We start from the raw sequence: 21,817 nt of genomic DNA, 5'->3' as shown, positions 1-21,817 counted from the left end.
CTTTGGGCTTGTAATGAAAAATCAGCTCGTATTGTAAAATCGGATTTTAAATTACAATTTTGAAAATAAAATTTTTAGAAAGTGGCCATTTTTCTGCCCTAGCCATTTACTGCCTGCAGCCTGCCTCTGGGTCACATGACTGGGTGCAGCTGATAGTTGGGCTTTGTCTACTCCTCCTAGACAGCCGTATGCAATAGAGAATTTAAGTGTGCCTGGATGGGCCACGACTGTCAGGATAGGAGGACAGAGCTAGGCACATCCCTACTTAACTTGAAAGGGCTGTGTCCTGCCTTCTCGCATAGGGCTGTATACCCCTTTTAGTTAGTCTGGAGCCAAGGCAGGGGAGGCAGAAAACCTGTGCACTTCAAAGAGACACCTTTAGAAGCTTCTCCCACTTTAAAGGAGGCACCTAGCATAAATACTGGAGCTCAGATACCAACTCTTCAGTATACTTCTGAGCCTGTGGCGACTCTTGCAGGAATAAGTACTGCCACTCTGCTGGACTGCTGCCCTGCTGGACTACTGCCTTTCTGGACTGCTGCCCTCTTGCCTGAGTTAGAGGGATTGGACCTGCACAAAAGTCCAGGGCTCACAGATTGACTCCAAGGAACAGTCTGCTGGCCGCCCTGTACAGAGCCATGGGGAAATAACAGGCTCCCAACCATGTGGATCAGCATCTTGATTGGATCTTTTTGCTTTTTTTCTAATGTACTTCCATTACTACTACCTGTCTGTGACAATACCTGCAGCAATGAGATTTGAGCTGGTTAACCTAAAAAATTACACTGTGGTTGAGCTCAAACAGTTTTGCAAGGAGAGGAAACTCCCCACCAAGAAGGGTACCAAGAAGTTGGAGTTCTGAGTCCTGGTGGGAAGTTCACCAGTCGTTAACAGCCGCAGAGAAACAGGATGATATGGATCATGACCTGGATATCAGCACTGAAACATAGCCTTCGGTGGGGAGTTGGAACTCCCTGCCAGAGAAGGAAACTGTCTCCACACATAGGCTGTTACCAGAGGAGCTGGCAGACAAGAAGTCAGAGAGGGAGTTTGGCTACAGATTACCCAATTCAAAACGGAGGAGAGGAAATTGGCTCTGAAGGAGAAACAATTTGGCTCAAGAAAGGAGCCTCAAAGAGCTGGACCTTAAATTTAGACAAAAAGAATCCAGTAGCAATGGTGGCAGCATTCACTCAGTGTTTGAGGGAGAGGAGACAAGAAGGTCCGTATACCTAAAGATCTTGTACCAAATTATGTGGTAGGAGATGGCATAGATACATGGTTTTCTGCTTACGAGGTGACCTTAAGGGTGCACAGGAACCCAGAGGAGCACTGCATGGGGGGGAAGCTGGGGAGGTCAGAGGTAGGCTGGATTGTGTAAACATATTCCTCCGCAGGGACACACTGCTTACACTAGAAGTAGAGGACCAAACCAGGTGCACCCCCATGAAAGCCATACTTCTTGCTAAATTTGGAATGATCCCTGAGATGTACCTCCAGAGGTTCAGGGACAGCCACAAACTGCCAAATCAGTCTTTGGTGGACTGCTTAGAGTACCATAGCAAGGCACTGAATGGCTCAGTGAGGGGCAGCAAGGTTAATTATTAAAATAGGCTGCACAACATGATTGTCACAGGGCAGATGGTCAATATTTGTTTTACAAAACTGTGCCAGTACCTAGTGGACAGCAGGATATATATAGGAATCTTGTTGAGGAAGTAAACCTCTGGGCCAGCATCAGAGTTTCGGGGGTGGGGGGGCGCAGAGGGGGAACACTACCAAAAGGGTGGTCAGGGGTCCCACCAGTAAAAAAGGGTGGAGATAAACATGCAAATAAGGAGTTCTCAAAAGGCCCCCATAACTCCCAGGACAACAACAGAAACCAGTCCCAATTTGAGCCAAAGAAGAATGGTTTCTTTAACAAACAGACAAGGAGGTTTGTCCCCCAGAGTATTGAGTGCTACAAGCATGGCCACTCCAAGGGAGACACCAAATGTCCCAAGAGGGCACAGCCCTCCCACCAGTAGGCAGACATCTGGGTAGAAGAGTTTAGTAGGCAGACGTCTGGTTTGGCGAGTTAAGCACTTGGGGAGGAGGTGCTCCCAGTTAGCTTTGGGGAGCAGACTGAGGTTACCCTAGTGTCCCTGAGGGATATGGAGATGATGTCAAAAGTCCATATGCATACAAATGCTTCCAAGTGTAGACAGTGTGTAACCATCAATGGGCAACAAGTGGAGGCTCTGAGGGAAACAGGAGCCAGCATGACTACTATAAGCTGTCAGCTGGTGTCCTCAGAGAAGGTACTCTCTAACTCATTCTACCAAGTCATAGTGGCAGATAACCACAAGAGTCACCTGTCACCTACCGGCGGCTCTAGTTCTCTTTCAGTGTGTGTGTTTGTTGGTGGGGAGGGGAGGCTGTAATCCATGCCATGCCTGTATATTATCGGTTGGGCAAGGACCTGGAGCACACTATCTGGAAAGAGGTAGAGCTCAGGTCACACTTGGAGATGTTATGATTGCCTGAATAGGTCTATATGACCACAAGGTCCATGGCTGACCGGTCCTGGAACAATGTCCCAGGATGCTGCCAAGAAGGGTAAGGGCAAGAAGTGTGGGAAACCAGCCAATGACGTTTCAGGGGTTCAAGTTGCGGGGCACCTGAGAAGAATGCTCCTGAGCCTAACGGGGAGGGCACTTCTGCTCTTGGTGGCCTGACAGACTGCTGGATGGCAAGCTGAGAGTGGGCCCCATCAGGAAGGAATTCTACAAAGCACAGAAAAAGTGTCCCACTCTAGAGGGCTTGAGGTGGCAAGCTGAGGCCTAGGCAGCAGGTGATACCTCTGGAGATCACCTTATCTGTTGGGAGAATGGCCTCCCCGTACCTTGAGCCTAAGGTTCCTGGACCTGGGGCAACCCATGTGCTGGTGGTCCCCCATTGTTTACAGGACCCCCCCACTGGGGTTGGCTCATGATATCCCACTGGCAGGACATCTGTGGCAAGACAAGTCCTTCACTAGGCTTGTTGCCCACTCCTATTGGCCTCTGATGAAGCTGGCCACAGATGTGTTCTTTAGTCTTGTCCCGTCTGCCAGTCCAGTGGAAAGTCAGGGGAAAAAGCTTACGGCTTTCCTCACCCCATTACCGGTCATTGGCACGCACTTTGAGAGGGGGGGCATTAACATTGTTGGTCCCCTGGACCCAAGCCAGCTTTAGGCAAGAGGTTCATCCTAATTATGGTGGCCCATGCCACCCATTATCTAGGGGCCTCCCCACTGAGGTTGGTGAATGCACCTGCCATGGCCAGGGCCCTGATGGGGGGGTTTACCAATGAGCGGTTCCCCCACCAAAGAGGTAGCCTCTGATAGAGGCACTAAACTTATGTCTGCATATAGGAAGTCCATGTGGAATGAGTGTGGAGTGACTTGCACATTTTCCACACCTTATTACCCCCTAAATGGGCTTGTGGAAGATTCAACAAAACCTTTAGAGGCATGATAAATGGCCTACCTGAGCCCATGAGGTGAAGTGTGGCATCCTCCTGCTATGTCTTCTGTTTGTCTACATGGAGGCGCCACAGAAGGGGGTTGGGTATAGGGCATTCATTCTCCTCTATGGACACCCTGCAAGGGGACCTTTCTGCCTTGTCAGAGAGGGGTGGGAGCAAGCTCCTAGGAAAACCCCTGAGGATATGGTCAGCTACATACTGCCCCCCCGCAACTAGATGCATTGCTTCTTGAACAAGACAGAAAGCAATCTTGAGGCCAGTCAAAAAGGTTATGAAACTCTGGTATGAACAGAAAGCCACTCTGGTAGAGTTTCACCCTGGCCAGAAGGTGTGGGCAATGGAGCCTGTGAAGCCCAGGGTTCTCCAGGATCACTGGACTTGCCCAAGATTAGGTGAAGGATCAGATGGGGCCTACTTGGTGGATCTCAAGACCCCTAGAAACTCATTAAGGGTGCCACACAAACTGCCTCAAACCCCACTTTGAAATTGAACATACTCCTGGTGATTGAAAAAGGGGTAGAAGAGGAGAGCGAGCCCCTCCCTGATATCCTGTCTGCCCAAGAGAATGACGGGTCGGTACAGTTTGTCAACCTCTCCCCTACTCTGACCCTAGAACAGCAGAGTGACTATTGTCGGTTGCTGGTGCAGTTTTCTCCCTCACCCCTTGTCTTATACATTTGTGTATCCATGACAGATATTGGAGACAGTATGCCTGTCAAAAATACAATTTACAGGCTGTAAGGTAGGGTGAGGGCCAGTATCAAGGAAGATTTCTCCAAGATGCTGATGCTAGGGGTGATTGAGCCTTCCTGCAGTACCTGGTCCAGCCCTGTGGTGCCTCATTGGGCACCTCTCCAGAACCTGGGATCTGAATAGACTGCAGATGACTCAATTGCATCACTAAGACTAACACACCCCAGATGACTCAATTCCATCACTAAAATTAACACACCCCATACCCTGAGTTTCTCAGTACGTTTGATCGTACATCAAGGTACTGGCAGATTGCTCTGACTGAGGGGGCAAAAGAGAGGTCTACATGCTCAACCACAGAGAGCGACTTATAGTTCAGAGTGATGCCCTTTGGCTTAAAGAATGTCATTCTGTGCCGCCTACTTACATGACATAGCTTACTTCAGCTCCAGCTGACAGCAAACATACTCTGTAATATTAGTAAAATTGTGTCTTGTCTCCATGTGGTTAATCCTAGTGCTGTATTTCTCCTAACAGTTATGATGCTCACTGAATATTATGATTATTTCTGAATGTGATGTCAGTTTGTAAGGTTGAATTAATCTGTGTTTTAGTAAAGTTAAAAAAAGAAGAGAAAAAATAGCCTTGAATTCCAGAAGGTTGCTTAGAAATTCCATACCCTGAGGGTCCACAGTCAGGGCATCTGGTGTTCTCTAAACAGAGGGCGTGTGAGCCATATTCTAATGAATTTGGTGTGCTTGTTGTGCTGAGGCGCAGTATCTTGACTAAAATGTATCTCACTTAAGATTTTGAAATTTTAGTTACTATAACGCTCAACAAATAATTGGGTGCACTCCCAATACTGCCCACACTTATCAAGTTAGGTAAGTAAATATAGTACCTAAATAAAGTTCTTGTGGGTATGGTCTCCAAATCAGAATATGGGCATGATTACAAGTCAGGCTGAATGAAATTGATGCATGCTTCAATGTGTTAAATTCACACCGCCTCTTTATAAGTATGCAAGTATATAGTATTTCTATAGCACAAACCTAGCCAAAAAGCAGCAGAGCGCTGTGCATGGCAAGCTTAAAGTCAGATAGTATTAGAAGAGGAACCTAAGTTATGGACATTTAATACACTGTTATATAGCCTTCTTTGAAAAGGTGAATCTTTCCTAAACTGGAGCTGGGTTGGGGGGGTATTAATGGATAAGGGGATGTTGTTCCAGATTCTAGGTGCATAGATGGAAGAGAGAACTGGTGTCAGTCCTTCTTTGTTTTGTTGGCAATGTGTTCCTTGAGGGTAAGATTTGTGTCCAGGTGAATCCAAGTGACTTGGCATTCAGTCAAAGTTGGGGTTCAAAGCCTTCAGGGTTCATGTGACTGAGCCAGGTTTGTACTGTATCTTGTTTGCTGTTCTTGGCAAATAAAAGGAACTCGGTCTTGGTTGGATTAAGCTTCATGTAGGCACTGAACATTATTAAGGTCTGATGATGTGTGAACAGTGTTTAAGGAGTTGGATGTCTGAAGTAGAGGAGACTTTCAAGTAGAGCTGGACAACGTCAGCAAATTGAAGAGTCATGGCGCTATTAGGGATCTTTTATGACATGGAGGTGCCCATGTGAACAAACTGGTATTGGTTGGAAAAGAAGGTGGAGAACTAGTGAAAGACATTGCTCGTGAATCTTATTTATGACTAGAGGGTGAGTATGAGGGAGGGAAGGTCTACTGTGTCTAAGGAGGCTGATTTTTTTTCCCTCCAGTTTGTGTGCATGGAGCTGATGGGGTTGGTGCCAGTGTTAGTGGGTTCTGTGATGGTGAAGTGGACCCTGTAGAGGTCGGTCCTGTTGAGCTGTGAAAATCGGTTGTACTTGACTGGCACTGGACGTGAAAATAAGGTTGAGCTAGTATCCTGCCATGTGGGTGGGGTCAGTGATGAGTTGCTTGAGGCTGATGTCGTTCATGCTTTCCAGGAGTTTGGCTGTGTTCAAGGTCTTCAAGGTGGAAGTTAAGGTCCCCTAGGAAGATGTAGTGCTCTGAGCCAATGGTGATCGGGCCATGAAGTTACTGATGGCGTTGCAGAAGCTATGGCGTGGCCCTCGTAGTCCGTGGGCGACCATGCTTCTAATAGTGCTTTTTTTTCCACTTGTGTCGTTGGAAGTTGAGATGCTCCATTTTCAGGGATGAGTCATCTGAGAAGGTCATGCAGTGGATGGTGTCTTTGTAGATGATGGCGATTCCACCAGTTTGGTTCTGGTGAGTTATCTTGTAGCCTTCGGGGGTGGCGAATTCTGGTGCAGAAGCAGAGTTCAGCCTGGTCTCGGTGAAGAAGACATCCAGGGTGAGGGATGAGATAGTTTTCCAGATCTCTGTGTGTGTTTGCCGAGCGATCATGTGTTGGGCAGGATGCACTGGAGTTATTCGGCGGGAGTCTTGGATGACATGGTGGGTGTGTTCGTGTTTGCAGTGTTTCCGGTGTTTAATGGTTGTTTCAGTGTTGCAGGTGAATGGTCCTCTGGTGGTGTGTGGGGAAGCGCAGCAGCAGTACTTGTTGATTTGCCTTGGGGAGTTCAGTGTTTCGGAGGTCTGGGGCAGAGTTGCTGTGTGGGGTGGAAGATCCAAGGTTCTTGGCGCTGGGCACAGTCTAGGGGTGGAAGGGCGCAGATAGGCTTGCCTTTGGCACTGTGGTCACCATTAAGTAGGTCCTGGGAGGCAGGAGTCAGCTGTAAAAACAACGTACGGTACGGAGAGTGGACGACGAAGAGATGGGCAAGATAAGAGGCACAATAACAACAAAACAATGACAGGGATGAGCAAGATAACAGACATGATAAAAACAAAACAATGAGATATCACAGGCACAATAAAGAATCAGGCACAGAACAATACCAATGTACAATAAAATGACAGGCACAATACAGAACGATAACAGACAGAGATCAGACACAATGCAGAATGATAATAGGCAAAACAATGCACTGAGAGGAGGCTAGAACACAGAAAGCAACCATGGAGGAGGCACTTAGCTAAAGGCAGCGAGGAGGGAGCTGGCACGGGGACCTGCAAAAGGTCTCTAACCTCCTATAACATGAATGTAGACAATGGACATGCACTGTGTTAGGAAGCTATCCTCATCTTACATCCTTTGCGATGCTCAGCAAGGGGAACTAATGGTTCCCAGTGCTCAGACTCATACCACACACCCACTACCGAATATGTGTTCTACATTCAGTGCACACATAAGCAGGTGATGTGCACACGGGATGACAGGGTAAGGCTCTAGGGGGTTGACATAACAGCAGAGCTTTACACAAAAAGGGCTAGTAGTAGCTGCCCAACAAACAGAGAAGGGCCTGGCCACCCTAAAGATTTACGGAACACTATACACTGCCACCACTGCTTTAAGCATTTTACACCATGAATGGACAGAAGTCCTATGACAACTATGAAGACACGCTTGTTGCACCCCTCCAGGTCGCAGAACAGTTTCTGGATCACGCACCACCAGAAACAGACTAGGCCTCTGAGTACATGCTAGATTAGTGTGAAACTAAGGTCAAACAATTCTCAGGATACTAGCTTCGAATGTAGTTGGGCCCTCACAACAGGGGTACAAGTTTGTTTACCATGCAGGAGGCATTTCCATTCCACCACTTTCCTCACATCTATGGAAAGGATAAATCTTTTTGCTGATATTGTAGGATTATCAAAATATACTGGTAGGAAACTTGAATGATTACCATGAAAGAATGAAGCGGCTAATCACAACCAGGCTGTATTTCCAATTCCTTTTAAATATGTTTCACTAATTTATTTCTGCAGCGAGGTTAGATATTATCCTGCAATTTTGTTTTAAATATAGTTCTTATGAGCTAGAAAATTAAATGTTAATAAAATTCATAAAATGTGGACTGTGATAGGCTGTGACTGGTATCCCTGAAGGAGTTTCACTGTTAAAAAATATTATTTTTATTTGATATAAATCTTCTGGGAATCCTTCAAGCAGGCAGTAAAATGCTAGTACTTTGCATGTATGAGATTATCAGTGAAGACTCTAGAAGCAAAACTAATCTCCTAAGATTTGTAAAAATGTTCCTTTGCTAAGAAAGTTCCCTTTGTTCACGCAAAAACTTTTTTCTACTAGGGTGGCTTCTAGGCAGCACTAGGAAAACCTCTGACAAGGTTGCATGCCTGTGCTCAACAGTCAACAAGAATTATAATTATAATTCAATGACAAACCAGCAGACACCATAACAGTTTGCATACACAAAGCCAGACAACAAAAAGGATGTTTTAGTATACCTCACCAAAAAAAATCACTGACCTTAAAATATAGTCCTGTAGTGTATAGAAAAATGATGCAGAATTGCTCCTCAATCTAAAGTACCAGAGAACAAACTGCCAAAGCAATTCCTTTATTTTCACCAAAGTAGCACTGTATTCTGTACTCTGCACATACCACGGTCACAACAGACATCCCTGTGACACAATGGCACCGATAGCCCCACAAAGACGGGATTCTCTGCTGCACTTTTAAATGGAAAACATGATTTTAACTCTGCAAACTCTTTGAACAATTCACTATTGTGAAGGCTTTCAAACAGAGAACTGCTGGCACTCAACCAAAAGCCTCAATAAAAATCACCTTTATTCAAAATATTAACTGACACATACCTTTAGTTGTGAGCAAAAATCAAATGTTATTGTGCTTGCAGACAAGGCCTCTCTAAACAGCAGATAAGAAATCATGTATGTGCTCTTGATTTTCTTTCTTTAACTGGAAATCGTGTATCACCTGAAAGAATTGTATTCCTTAGGAGGGCAAAGCCATGAAGATCGGGAAGATTATAGCAGAACAAATACGTACAAGTACGTTTTTCCACAAACATTAGCAATGAATGTTATTCTAAAACCTGAAAACCCTAAGAATATTTTAGACTGACAACCTATTGATTTGGATTCTTTTCTCACCTCAGGAGGTTCCTCCACCTTAGGGGTAATTGGCCGAGGTGCAGGTTTTTCAATCTTATGAAGGAAACGGAGTGGCTTTTCTTCCTCCTTAGATTTTGTCCTTTTCTCCACAAGTGCCTAAAAGAAAAACAGACAGCCATTCCTACTTTTGTCCATTCCACCTTAAATAAAATTATTAAATAGGTCATCTGGTATTTTGGTGAGGTATAAGCCTCTTTAAGAGCTCACAGTACAAAAGTACTTATCTGTCTCAAAGATCTCACCAAATATATCACTTCTGGGGATTAGTATGAAAATGTATTGCATGCTCTATATGGCAACACAGGTTTAAAGTTTTTTCTTTCTCAAAAGAGACACATCCCAACAAACATGGGAGAGAAGATCATGGAAGGTCTCATATTTAAAAGTACACATATTATCTGATTTGTTACAGAACCTAAGGATCAGCATCTTGTTGAGGTTGTGTAATACAACTGAGTGGCAAACAACAGGCATGTTGCACTGCCTGTAAGGGCCCACATACAGTAAAGGGTTAACATACTCTAAATAGAATTTTAACCACATGATGATGTTTATTGGTGTAACATCCCAAACACGGAACCTCATCAAGGTTTACTAAATTATGTAACATTGTTTAAAGACAATAGCTAGAACTATATCGTTCATGTTGATCTTTGAGGGCCGACGCCATGCCTGATTTTCAAGATGTCAACATTTCGACACAAGATAAATTTACATACCATGAATCAGTGGGAATCATTTGTATAGTTAAATTGCTATACCACAAATAAGTCATGGCTCTGACCATCATGCTTCCAGCACAGGTACTTTGTCTCAGACTTTTTGATTTCTAGTCTTGCAGTGTTGCATGGCATCAACTTCTGAAGATGGTTAGTTTTTTAGCCAGATATGCTACTGTTTTGTAGGTGAGGTGTATGATTCTACTGTCACGGAGGGGCATCAATCTAGATCCTTTTCATAGTTTTGTTTTCGCCCCATTCCTTATGGCACTATGAACGCCTCTGCAGGAGGACAGCAGCCTCTATTTTTTTGGGATACGAATCTCTGCAAAATCTGTACAATAGACAATTTTAGTGCTGTGCTACTTGGCTGTGCTGACACTTCAAGTTTATCTCCCTGTTGAGGCTATTTAGAAGCATTATCCTATTCTCCAGATGCACGATTCCTGAACCCCTTAATGTTTGAGTGCTGAAAGACTTTCTACAATTTTTTAATTTTTTTTTTTAAACATCAGTGTTGTTTCCCAGCCCTTATATGTTTGCAATTCTTGGATCGTTGTTTCCAGTCTCTCTAGGGAGGCCATGGTAGAGGCTACAATAGCCTCTGAATTTTTATAAAAGGCTTCCAGGTTGGCCAACAGTGTTTTTTGCCCTTGCTGAGATACAGCATACTTGACAGCATTAGGGCTACTGAGGCTTGGAACCTGTGGCGAGATCTAAGTGAGGAAATATATGGCATAGTATTTTCAGGTTGAAACAAGAACCTTTTGTCAATTAAATATCTTGAGTTTGGAGTAGAAGTTGGAGGATCTCTGCTTATGAGGAGGTATGTTTCAGAAGGTTCCGTGCCATCCAGTGCTCTATCTCTCGAGGAGCCCTGGTCCAAAGGCTTTTTCAGTTTAGGCTGATCTGCGCACCATCAGCTTAGTTCTCATGAGTAAGAGTGAAAGAACTAACAAGTTCTAAAAGTGGGATGAAGTATACATTGAAGAGAAGACGATCAAATGTCAAGCTCATCTGAGGGGTAAATGGTGCTGGACAGAATTGAGGAAATGTTACAATCTCATCTCTGTCTGCGAAAAAGGGCTGAATTCAATTAAGAGCAGTAATGTTCCGCTTACTCTTCAGAGTAGCAGTTGCTGTTGCTGATGAGAGGTCAAGTAGTTTTTGAGATTCTTCTAAATAGGACTCAACACATATTCTGTGCCACTTCCAGGTCAGAATTATGTTTGGGTGTCTCAAAGAGGTTGTTTTATTTCAGGAAGTAGTTAATCTGAGAAAAAACTGTTTTCCAAAATGTTTATCCAGAAATGGTCAGTTGGAACTTATCCTTATTTTCTGGCTCCAACCGGTCAAGGCCTTTTTAATTAGGATGGTTTTAAGCTAAGATATTTTTAGGTTACCAGGAAAATCTTGGGATTAAAGTAATTAATGATTGCTTTGGCCAGTATGGTTGCACTTTATCTTAGGAGTACGCATTATAAATATATGAGGGGCGGCATGGGTCATCTAATGAGCCAGCAATGCTGATATATTTAATTACTTCAAGGATTTCTGTTATTGCAAGCAAGTTGAAGAAACAGTGGCCCATTTGTGTGAGTTTGGGAGAAGGATTGTGCATGACTAGCAATAGAGTTAATGTAAAGAGAGCTCCAGAGTTCCTTAGAGAGGTTGGTAAAAGTTGAGACTCCATCCCTATCAAGAAATTCACAGATAAGGTGGGATTTTTGGTATGAATTTAGGGTTTGTTCTAAGAATACTGTCCTTTTTTAACTTTATGAAGGGTTGTTTTATAGTAAAGGCTTGTATTTCACTTAGTCATCTAACAGATATAAGCGCTAGAAGCAGCGTAGTTTTCCCTGTAAGATACTTTAGTTCTGCTTTATGTATAGGCTCAAAAGGGGTTTTCATCAACTGGGTCAGGATAATGTTAAGATGCCACCTATGTGGCAGTGTTTTTACTGGGGGAAAAAAACTCTGAAAAGCCCTTTCATAAATTGTTTGATAATTTGTGAGGACCAGAGAAAAGGCGTTCTCTCCTCTATTCTAAATCGGGATATTGCTGCTAAATGAACTCTTATGGATGAGTGTGTGAGTCCAGATTTTGCTAGCTGTAGAAGGTATGGTAAAGTATGTTCCGGTTTTAAAAAAAACAAGTGCAAGTTGTTCCGCTGGCACCAATAACAAAAACGCTTCCATATCTATTTATATGATCTATTTGTTGAATCTGCTCTTGCCTTAGCTAGAATTTCTCCGTAATCAGACGGGATGTCTAGGTTTCGAAATTCATGGTATCCAGGAGCTAAACCATCAAGTGTAGATGCTTTGGATTGGGATGTAGGATCTGGCTGTTGTTCATTGTTAGCAATGTATGATTGGGCATTAACTGCATGTGTGGACGTCCCGATAGCAGGAGACGTTCAGTGTACCAGAACTGTCTTGGCCATTTGGGGGCTATGAGAATGATCCTGCATGGTTCTCTAGAGTTTGCGAAGTATTCGAGGGATAAGAGGAATTGGGGGGAAAGCGTAAGCAAATATCTTCGACCATTTGATCGAAAATGCATCTCCCCACGAACCTTTTTGGTAACGCCAACTTGCGTAGTACTGGCATTTGCGGTTGTTCCTTGTGGCGAAGAGACCCAACTTTGGCGTGCCCAATCGGATGAAAATGTTCTGCAATATTTGATGGTTGAGTTCCCATTCGTGGCAGGTTGATGACAATCTGCTCAGTATGTCTGCCAGCACATTGGATGCTCCTGGTAAATGCTCTGCTCTGAGGGATATCTTTTTTGTGTATTGCCCACTGCCAAATCTCTTGTGCTTGATGCCACAATGCTGGTGATTTCGTTCCCCCCTGCTTGTTTAAGTAGCGCTTGCACGTGGTGCTGTCCGTTCTGATGAGCACGGATGATTTTGCAATTCTGCGAACGAACGGAGCACCAGAGGTATGGCTTTGAGCACGAGATAGTTGATGTGCCTTTTCTTGTTGGAATTATCAATTTTTCCACTGATGGAAAGGTCCTGCAAGTGAGCGCCCCAGCCCTGTAGGGATGCATCCGTTGCTATTACATAGTCCGTTACTCGGGACAGAAATGTTAGACCTTCTGACAAGTTATTCCTCTGCGTCCACCATTGTATGGAGAATCTCATCGCTACTGTTATTTGTATGATGTCATCGAAGGAGCCCTGAGATTGTTTCCACTGCCTGCCTAACTCTAAGTGGTCTCATGCGAAGTCAGCAGTTCTGGATTAAAGGTATGGAAGAAGAGAGCATTACTAGGAATGATTTATATGTTTGAACTGAAACGGAGTCTCTTTTGATCAGTTTGTGGGACAATTGTTGCATTCTTATCTGTGTGTCCAACGAGGCAGTCGCCTTGTCTGTATTGGAGTTGATAACTGCACCTAGGAAGGTTATTTCTGTCTTTGGAATGAGGGAGGACTTTTGAAGGTTTGTAGTGAGACCCAGCTTGTCGAACAAGTTGAGGCACGTTTGTGTGCTCTATGGTTGATTGTTGTGATGGTGCTTTTATCAACCAGTCATCCAAGTAAGGGAATACTTGAACTCCTTTTTGCCTTAGATGTGCTGCCACTGGGGCTAGCATCTTTGTAAATATTCGATGGGCTGATTTTAAACCAAAGGGGAGCACCTTGAACTGAAAAGGAGCACTGACTACCTGGAATCGTAAATATTTTCAATGAATTGCATGAATGGGTATGTGGAAATATGCATCTTTGAGGTCGATAGATGTCATGTAGTTGCCATGGTTTAGAAGGTGCAAAATGTCCTGTAAGGTAATCATCCGAAGGGATTGTTTTTGAGATATTTGTTCAGTTTGCAAAGGTTTAATATCGGATCCCAATGTCCTGATTATTTCTTGATCAGAAAGAAACGGGAATAAAACACCATTCCCTTTTGAGCACACCGAACTCTTTCTATTGCTCCTTTTGTTATCATGAGGGAATTTTTTTTTAGTAGTTGTTTTAGACGTGGAGGGGCGGATCCTTGGCCGGGAGGTTTGTTGATAAATTCAAGGGTGTGCCCTCGAGATATGACATCTAGGACCCATCTGCATGTTGTTATAGTAGCCCATTGGTGTAAAAATTGGGAGATTCGACCTCCTAATCTGTGTGGCAATTTGGAATGCGGGATAGCCTGCGCTGGTGTAAGGTCATTGTTTCCGTGAAGAATCTCGACCTCTGGTGGGTTGTTTCCTCCTAGTTGGTTGCTTGTAGACTGCAGTAGGTGGTTGTCTATACTGCTGAGAGTATTGAGAACGGTACTTCCCTTGGTAGGGCTGATATTACTGCCTATAGGGCTGAACACCCCCCCCCCCCCTGAAAGGAGAAGGTACTCCTGCCTCTGGCTCCTCAATGGGGTTGCCGTTTCGATTGTAACGTACCGAAGGACTTGGCTATATTGGTATCAGTTTGAATAGCCTGTGAAGCGTCGTCTATGTGCTTCCCGAATAATGATTCGCCATTATAAGGCATGTCCAAAATTTTGCTCTGCACCTCAGGCCTAAACAATGTGGCTTTTAGCCAGGCGTAAGTTCTAAGCACAGCTGCTCCTGCCAGCTGCCGAAAAACTTGTTGCGGAGATGTCAATCGCGCAGTCTATTATCTCTTGGGAAGCTTTGTGGCCTTCTAGGATAATCTTTCTGGCTTCCTCTCTAGAATCTTCTGGAAGGAGATCCATGAACTGCAACATGTCCGACCACATCAGTCTGTCGAACCTTGCCAGAATCGCAAGAGAATTAGCTGCACGAACTGTAAGCCCTGCCATACTCGAGAATCGTTTTCCAATAGAGTCGAGGTGGCGCCCATCCCTATCAGGTGGTGTTATGATGGGTGCTGATGGATTTCTAGAACGATTCTGGGCAGCTTGGCTTATAACAGAGTCTGGCCTCGGATGTCCGATTAAACAAGCTGGTGCATTGTCTGGCACTTTATATTTCTTATCCAGTCTGGGCATGACTGCTGAAATGGTGGCTGGATTCTTCATAGTACGAATACCTTTTTGCCAGATACAATCTATTATGGGTATTGCTTTCACTGATTTCTCTCTGGGTTCCTTAAAATCATACAGGAAACAGTCTGTCTGTTTAGATGTTCGAGACAGCTGGAACCTTTTTACTGTACGCTCCAATATGCTATGAAAATCACCAATGTCGTCTTGTGAGAGTCCACATGAGGCGGCTGTGGTGGTGATGGTGGTTGTATGACGTAGTTGTCCCACTCTGAAGACGTGGAGGCTTGATCTCTTATTTTTCCTTCTTCCTCCTGTTCATCCTGCGATGTATGTTGGTCCCCTAATGGCACTGTAGATAGCGGAATCCCTGAAAAGGATAGCATAGTAGGACAAGCAGGCGGCATTTGCTGAGGTGATCTCGCTGGTGTTTGAAGCTGCGAAGGAGGTGGAGATTGTTCAGGTTTAGGAAAGCGCTTATAATAGTCCTGCAGCAGTGCTTGCAGGTTAAATATCAAGTCCTGTGGCATCTGGATTGCTTGATCCTGAATATTTTGTGGCAATATGGGCTGGTAGCCCTGTTGTCAGTCATGTAAACGCTGGAATGATAGAACTGGTCATCATCTTGTTCATCATCCAGATACTTATCTTGCAATTCGGAAGGGCTGTGCGCTACTCCAAAAGGTCCTTCATCCTCTGATTCATCGTCTAATAGATGATGCGGTGGAAATGGTGTGACCTTACTTGGTGAGGTGTGCTCTGGAAGTAATAGCTGGTCTGCAGGGGATGGACCAGCAACAGGTAAGAAGGGTGTTGAAGACAGCATGGTTGTTATAGGCAACCTCGTTGACGGTGACGATAATAGTATCGTCGAAGATGGTACCGGGTCGTCGACGGTGGCACTTTACTTTTTTTAGTCGACAAAAGCCTTGTCGTATTCTTGCAGGATACAATGGTCGATGACAATGGAAACGGGGACATTATCATAGGCGATGGCACCGGTGTGAAAGCCAGTGTTATGATAGTAGATGTCGTTGACAATATCATTGACTGCGATGACATTTTGGATTTTTTCTCGGAAATCATTTTTGATGTAGAAGGAAGTGATTTCAAAATTTTCTTGACAGAACTTTTTCTGGGTGCCAGTGTTGAAGGCTCAGAAGAGACTCTTGTGGAGGACTTTTTATGTGGTCTCTTTTCCATGAGCTTTTTTAAGTGCTTTTTTGTGGGGCTCTGAAGGCTCCGCTTCCAAAGATCTTTCTCTCTTGTGGGATTTCTCAGTTTGTGAAGAGTCATCACTCTCTTCCCCAGAGAATGTATTCCCCTTTGATTTACCCTTTTGTAACCACAAGAGGAGTCTCCTTCTCTGTCTTTTAAGGTTTTCTGTGAGAACATTCTACAAATTTTGCAGTCCACAACCTTATGTTCTGGATAGAGACAATAAATACACTCTCTGTGAGGATCTTCTGAGTAAAGTCTCTTTTTGCCACCCAGTGTTACTTGGCTTAAAAAGGCCTTTTCTTGGAGATCCTGGCATAGTCAGAGTGTCCCAGGCTATAATAAAATACAATTTAAAGCTGACCTGAGAAGTCTTCAGTTGAAGTTAGCTGTTCTGAAGAGAAAACTGAGCAGAGCTCAGGGAGACTCCTATCACCTGACGTGCGGTAGAAAATCAGATGAACTGGAGCCTCTGTGATGAAGGTTCTAGAGGGTGCTGTCGCCTGATTAGTCAGTCCATAGCTATGGTTCTTTTCTTAACAAACAATATGGATAGGCTGCAAAATTGAATTTGGCATTCCTTTTTTAAGCCTGTTAGTATAATGTATATTCCTTGTTATGGTACTGGGGGACTCCCATCTCGACGACAAAGAATGATTCAGGCATGTGAATCTATGAAAGATTCAATACTGGAGAACTTAAAAAGTCCTAAATTATGAAATCCATAGATAATTTGAAAATACAGACAAGTTGCATCTGAGATGTGATTCAGGTTGTGAGATCCTTTAGCTTTCTCAATGGCTGATATGTAAATTTAGCACTGCTGTTAGAGCCGGGTTTTCATATTGTGATTGCTTCCATTGTCCTCCAAGTCTTCCAATTTTCGCTTTTCAAAGCATTACATCTGAATTGAGCCACCAGTGTTCCTATGGTGCTTCCAGTGCCATGAATGCTTTGACTGGAACCAATGCATCAAAGGCTTCGGACAGGCCTAAACACGTTTGCTGGATGCACCTGGTTAAGAATGTGTGAGAGGGAGGTTAAAGTTGAAACTGATGGTGTAATGATTACTCCTACCACTGCCAACATTTGTATTCACAACAATGTTTGGCCAACAGTATCTATCAATGTTATCCAATGTGTTGCCAGGTATCAGGTCTGTCAAATCTTAGAAAGAGAGTAACTACGTCAAAAATTTGATTTGAAAAAATGGCCTTGATTTTGTAACAGTTAGCTCTGCATTGATCAATCAACCATCAATATGCAAGCTATAGATCAAGCCAGTCCGATGGTGACGTACATTAACATTCTTGAAAAATAAAGAATATACCAAGAGAAGACACATACACTGAAAGGTACCAAATACTATATACATTCAACCACCAGGACTGTACTGACAAGGTAAGCAGTACTGGTGAGACAAAGACCTTCCAAGCAACTGGCTTTGTCACCAAGGCTACAGAAATGTGACTGTGCAAAAGATCTTGAAGAACAACATCATTCTGTGACACATAGTTGCTGTGTTGTGTGCTGCAATATCACCTACTATTTGGCCGATTTACGTCTCAAGGAGAATATTGATGCTGCTGCCAGGGAGCTGTTGAATTGAATTACACAGGGATGGGCAAAGGCAACCATGCTGAGGAGTGCCATAAATGGTGTTGTGTATACATATTTGGAGCTCCAGAGAAGATTCTGCCTTTCTAAAGACGCTTTAAAAAAAAAAAAAATTGGTTAAAAAAAAACAAAAAAACAGCCTGCATGAGAAAAATGGGTCCGAGTTTAGGTTGGCCCTTTTTGGAGCTACAATGACACCCTCAAAGTGATGATTCACTAAGACAGACAGAGCTATATCTGCACCTTAATATGGACATTCTTTTTGGCAATAGGTGTTATCCACAGAGAATATCCAAGGAAACAACATGTCCCTGGAAACCCCTGGTATCCTTAACTGCATAACTGCATAAATGGTGGGAGGGGGATTTCATAACCCCACAGCCTTAATCTTACAACTTTGGGCAAGTTTCCTCTCCAGTTTTTCATGGCTGCAACATTGCTGTACCCTATATTATTTATACATCTGGTCCCAGAATGGAACATGGGGATGAGAAAAGTAATAGAAGGTTACAATGTATCAATTCACCCCTTTCTGTCTGCAGTACTACTGTCATAACAAGATACTGGACATCAATAGAGCTACCCAGCCTATACCACTGTAAGCTACAAAGGTCTTCAACTAGATCTGAGCACTTACATGGCACTCAGGTTGGGTGAGGGGGTGGGGGGGTAGGACAAAGACAATATAATAGAACTAGGCATGTTTATTTTGAATTTCTTTATATATTTTATGTGCGGAACCTATAATTACTTGGGATATTTCAGGTACCTACATAACGTATTACCATTGTAGAGTCTTACTGTATTACCTTATGAACTTGTTCTAGTTCTAAATCCAGCCTGGCTGCTCGCTTAAGGAACCCATCCTTGGTGGTGAGTTTATGTTTGGGAGTCTTGATTCGGGGCTGGGTGACAAAGTCAGGTAGGTTAGCCTCCAGCTCCAACAATCCTAGGAACAGAGAAAGATAATATTCACTTTCAGATATTTCAGTTTACTTTATCATTATTCCCACATCAGTGTTTACTCCCATTCTTTTAAAGGTGCACTCAGAATATTCGTACCTTCATAAGAACTGAGAAAGGGGTTTTTCACAACGTATCGTTCAGAATTGCGATCTGGAAAATAGCCGATCCGGGTGAGAGGCGCATAGACCTGGGAGTCGTAGCTGCTATAGTCATGAATGATGTCTCGACGCTCTAGCTTCCCCTCAATGTTCTTCATCTTGCAAGTCAACTTTCTGATTTCTGAAATATAAATTAAGTTTTGTGGAATAATGTGCCATACAATTACCTGAAATGTGTGGGTCATCATAACTTTGTATATTAACAGAATTGACACGTTTTCATTCCTCAGAGTTCAATATGATAATTAAAACATAGTTGAGTAGGTTCTAATAAAACATCAATAAATAGACAACCCAGTCTGTGATGTACAATTTGAGTAAAAAGGGATTCCAATAGTTCTGCCCCCCTTCTTCACAACTGATTGGTGATGCCTGAAACACAAGCAGTGCCAGAAAAAGCTTCTCCCAAAGAACACTTTTACATTCATTTCAAGGAAACAAAGTGCAAGTGTTGTATCATTTTATGCACACACCATGCATTACCCATGGCGTAAGCAATATGGCCAGTCCAGTTTTCAATTTTTTTTTTGCATGTATATACAAGAGGATGGCTTGGTGGCTGTGGCGAAGGAAGGAGAGCCAGAGCTAAAGCTACTGTACCTCATCATGAAGATACCTTTTTCTGTACTATGGTGTTTTGGCTCTAGCTTCTGCTTAAGTGGTTAAAAACCTAATTCCAAAGCCTGAAACATGTTTGGAGTGGGAGACATCATAAGCAAATAGACTTGACAGAACCTCTAGGACAAAAGCTGCATTTGTACATGAACATACATCCAGTTAGTAAGGGGTCAAGGAAGCCAATGGATTTCTATATAAATGCCACTGGAAAGCATTCATTGCTGTCTCAGCTTTGGTGGAATAATCATGAAGTTTCAAGCAAGAGTGAAACTTTCTCATGTTGTCTTCATTTGATATGCATAACATTACTGACCTGGCATAGTAGTTTTTACTGCCATATTTTCTGTGGTAATTCCACAGAGCCTCCTAGTTGTCTGCTTTTCAAGAGAAAATGTCTCAAGGGCTAATAAGACAGTGATAGCTCGGTGAACATGTTCTGGCTATCAGAATATACAGAAATAGCCAGAACAGATTTGCAGGATTCCAATAATATCATAACTTTGAAATGCTCCATGAATGTTGAACCATCATCTAAAGAAGTCTCTAAAGGATTATGGTGATGTTCAAGAGCATACTATAATGTGAAGCTATTCATTCTTACACTGAGGCTTGGTGGAATCATTCTTTCCAATACACAATTACTGCTGCATCTGTTCCTGACAAGCCCATCACTGCATATGCACATTTTTCAGGGACCAGGTTCTAAGGTTGGGAATCCAAACTCATCTGTATCAGATAATCCAAAACTTTAGAAAGCAGTTTCTGGAAAGCAGAAATGCTACTATAATGGGAATATTAGGGTCCCTGACACGGTACTGCAGGTATTGACTGTTTGGAAAGTCCTCTCAAACAGAGTAGTTGATGAAAAGGCATTCAAGAACTCCCCTGACCAATCCAGAAAACATCCTACTTACAGAAGGTTGTACAAAGAATTGTCTAATTCATTTACCATCTCGGAGGGGTATTGGCTCTAGGTATGTACAAAGAGGCTGCCCTTCCCCTCCAATCTATAGGACATTTTGTTTTGAATCACCCCATCCAAAAGGTAAGCCTCTAGCTGATACAGTGGATGAGACTACATCTTTACATCTTAATTAAAGTAGAATACGGCTGCTGTTTTGGTCAAGAGGGTTTAAACACATTTCCTCCGTGAAAAGGAATAATTACTAGAATCTTATGGATATAGCTTTGACTCTCAAGTGATATACGTGGAGCTTCATTTCCTGGCTAACCATAAAATATGGTTGTTGAGTTCCAGGCAGTGAACTCCCCTGCTCTACGGAGAAATTATGGTTGACATTATTAATTGTGGAACTGGTAGCTGAAAAACTATTTCTTAAGGAGGTTGGGCTGTACTAATAAAAAACAGAGCTCCCAAAAGGAAGTCATTTGGTCCTCTTGGTTGTATTTGTGGAAGTGGATGTCAAGCATCTCTGCAGAAGGATCCTGTCTGGAACGATCAGAGCTTACCCAGGCTCTGAGAAACAACAACTCGTTTTCCTTTTCACATAGAGAAAACAGGCTCTGAGATAAAGGATATGAACAAATGAAGGCTGGAGGGTTGTGGAGAGTGGGTCACTTGGGGCTGAGAGGGAGAGAGGATGCCTGGGACACTGTTTTTCCACAGCGAATCAGGTGAAACCTAACAGGAATTAGGCAATGTATTTCATAGGTAAAATAAGTATGTGCAGCAGGAACAAAGTGATCCATAGCATAGTGTGAGTTGTCTGGTTCTTTTGCTGTTAGATCTCTTTCATCTACATTTGTTGTTTTCCTAGATTTTCCCCATGGTTATCTTACTTTCTCTCAGGTTATTGGTCTCAGCTGTTTCCCTCCCCTTCTGACAGGATGGTCACCGGTCTGGCTATTTTTGTGCTATAGAGAGCTCAGGCATCACTACCCTCTGCTATGTCTTCTTTCTATACCGCCTTCTTGTAAGTCAATCTTCCTGTGTTCTTTGGTGCTCCTTTATACCTTTGCGGTCTCCAGGTACACCAAGGGAGGGGTTGAAGCCACATCTGTGAAGCATTCAGTAAGATAGCTATTCAGGTTTTTACAAGGGGGCTCAGATAAAATGTTTGCTGTCAAAGTGCCTTTCTCAATAGTCATATTGCTAGAATAGAGTGGGAAGCTAGTTTTATCAAGCAGAAGGCAACTGTTGCACAATAGGGAAAAAAACAGAAAAAACATCAGTCCTAAGTGTACAGAGTTTAGTTTGATAAAGTTGAGTGTTTCTATTTAAAGAAACTTCTCAGGATTTACTGGCTCGTTCTGGCATCCACCTGAATATTTGAAACTAATCAATAGCATTTTGTGAATGTGTGATTACATTTCCAAGGTGCTGCCTTAAAGATTC

General features: G+C 43.3%; 1 protein-coding gene across 2 annotated transcripts in view; it reads right to left on the bottom strand.

The window, feature by feature from the left end:
• CFAP91 (cilia and flagella associated protein 91) overlaps nucleotides 1-21,817 on the bottom strand; it is a 353,091-nt gene that overhangs the window by 89,816 nt on the left and 241,458 nt on the right. For both annotated transcript variants that reach the window (XM_069202687.1, XM_069202688.1), the window contains exons 9-11: nucleotides 18,782-18,964; nucleotides 18,529-18,668; nucleotides 9,174-9,290 (exon numbers count right to left, since the gene is read on the bottom strand). In XM_069202687.1, the coding sequence (XP_069058788.1) occupies nucleotides 9,174-9,290; nucleotides 18,529-18,668; nucleotides 18,782-18,964 (440 nt within the window). The remainder of the gene's footprint in view (nucleotides 1-9,173; nucleotides 9,291-18,528; nucleotides 18,669-18,781; nucleotides 18,965-21,817) is intronic.

Source organism: Pleurodeles waltl, chromosome 8, assembly GCF_031143425.1.
Source record: "Pleurodeles waltl isolate 20211129_DDA chromosome 8, aPleWal1.hap1.20221129, whole genome shotgun sequence".
Taxonomy (NCBI): Eukaryota; Metazoa; Chordata; class Amphibia; order Caudata; family Salamandridae; genus Pleurodeles; species Pleurodeles waltl.
This window is presented reverse-complemented; position numbering and strand designations above follow the sequence as displayed.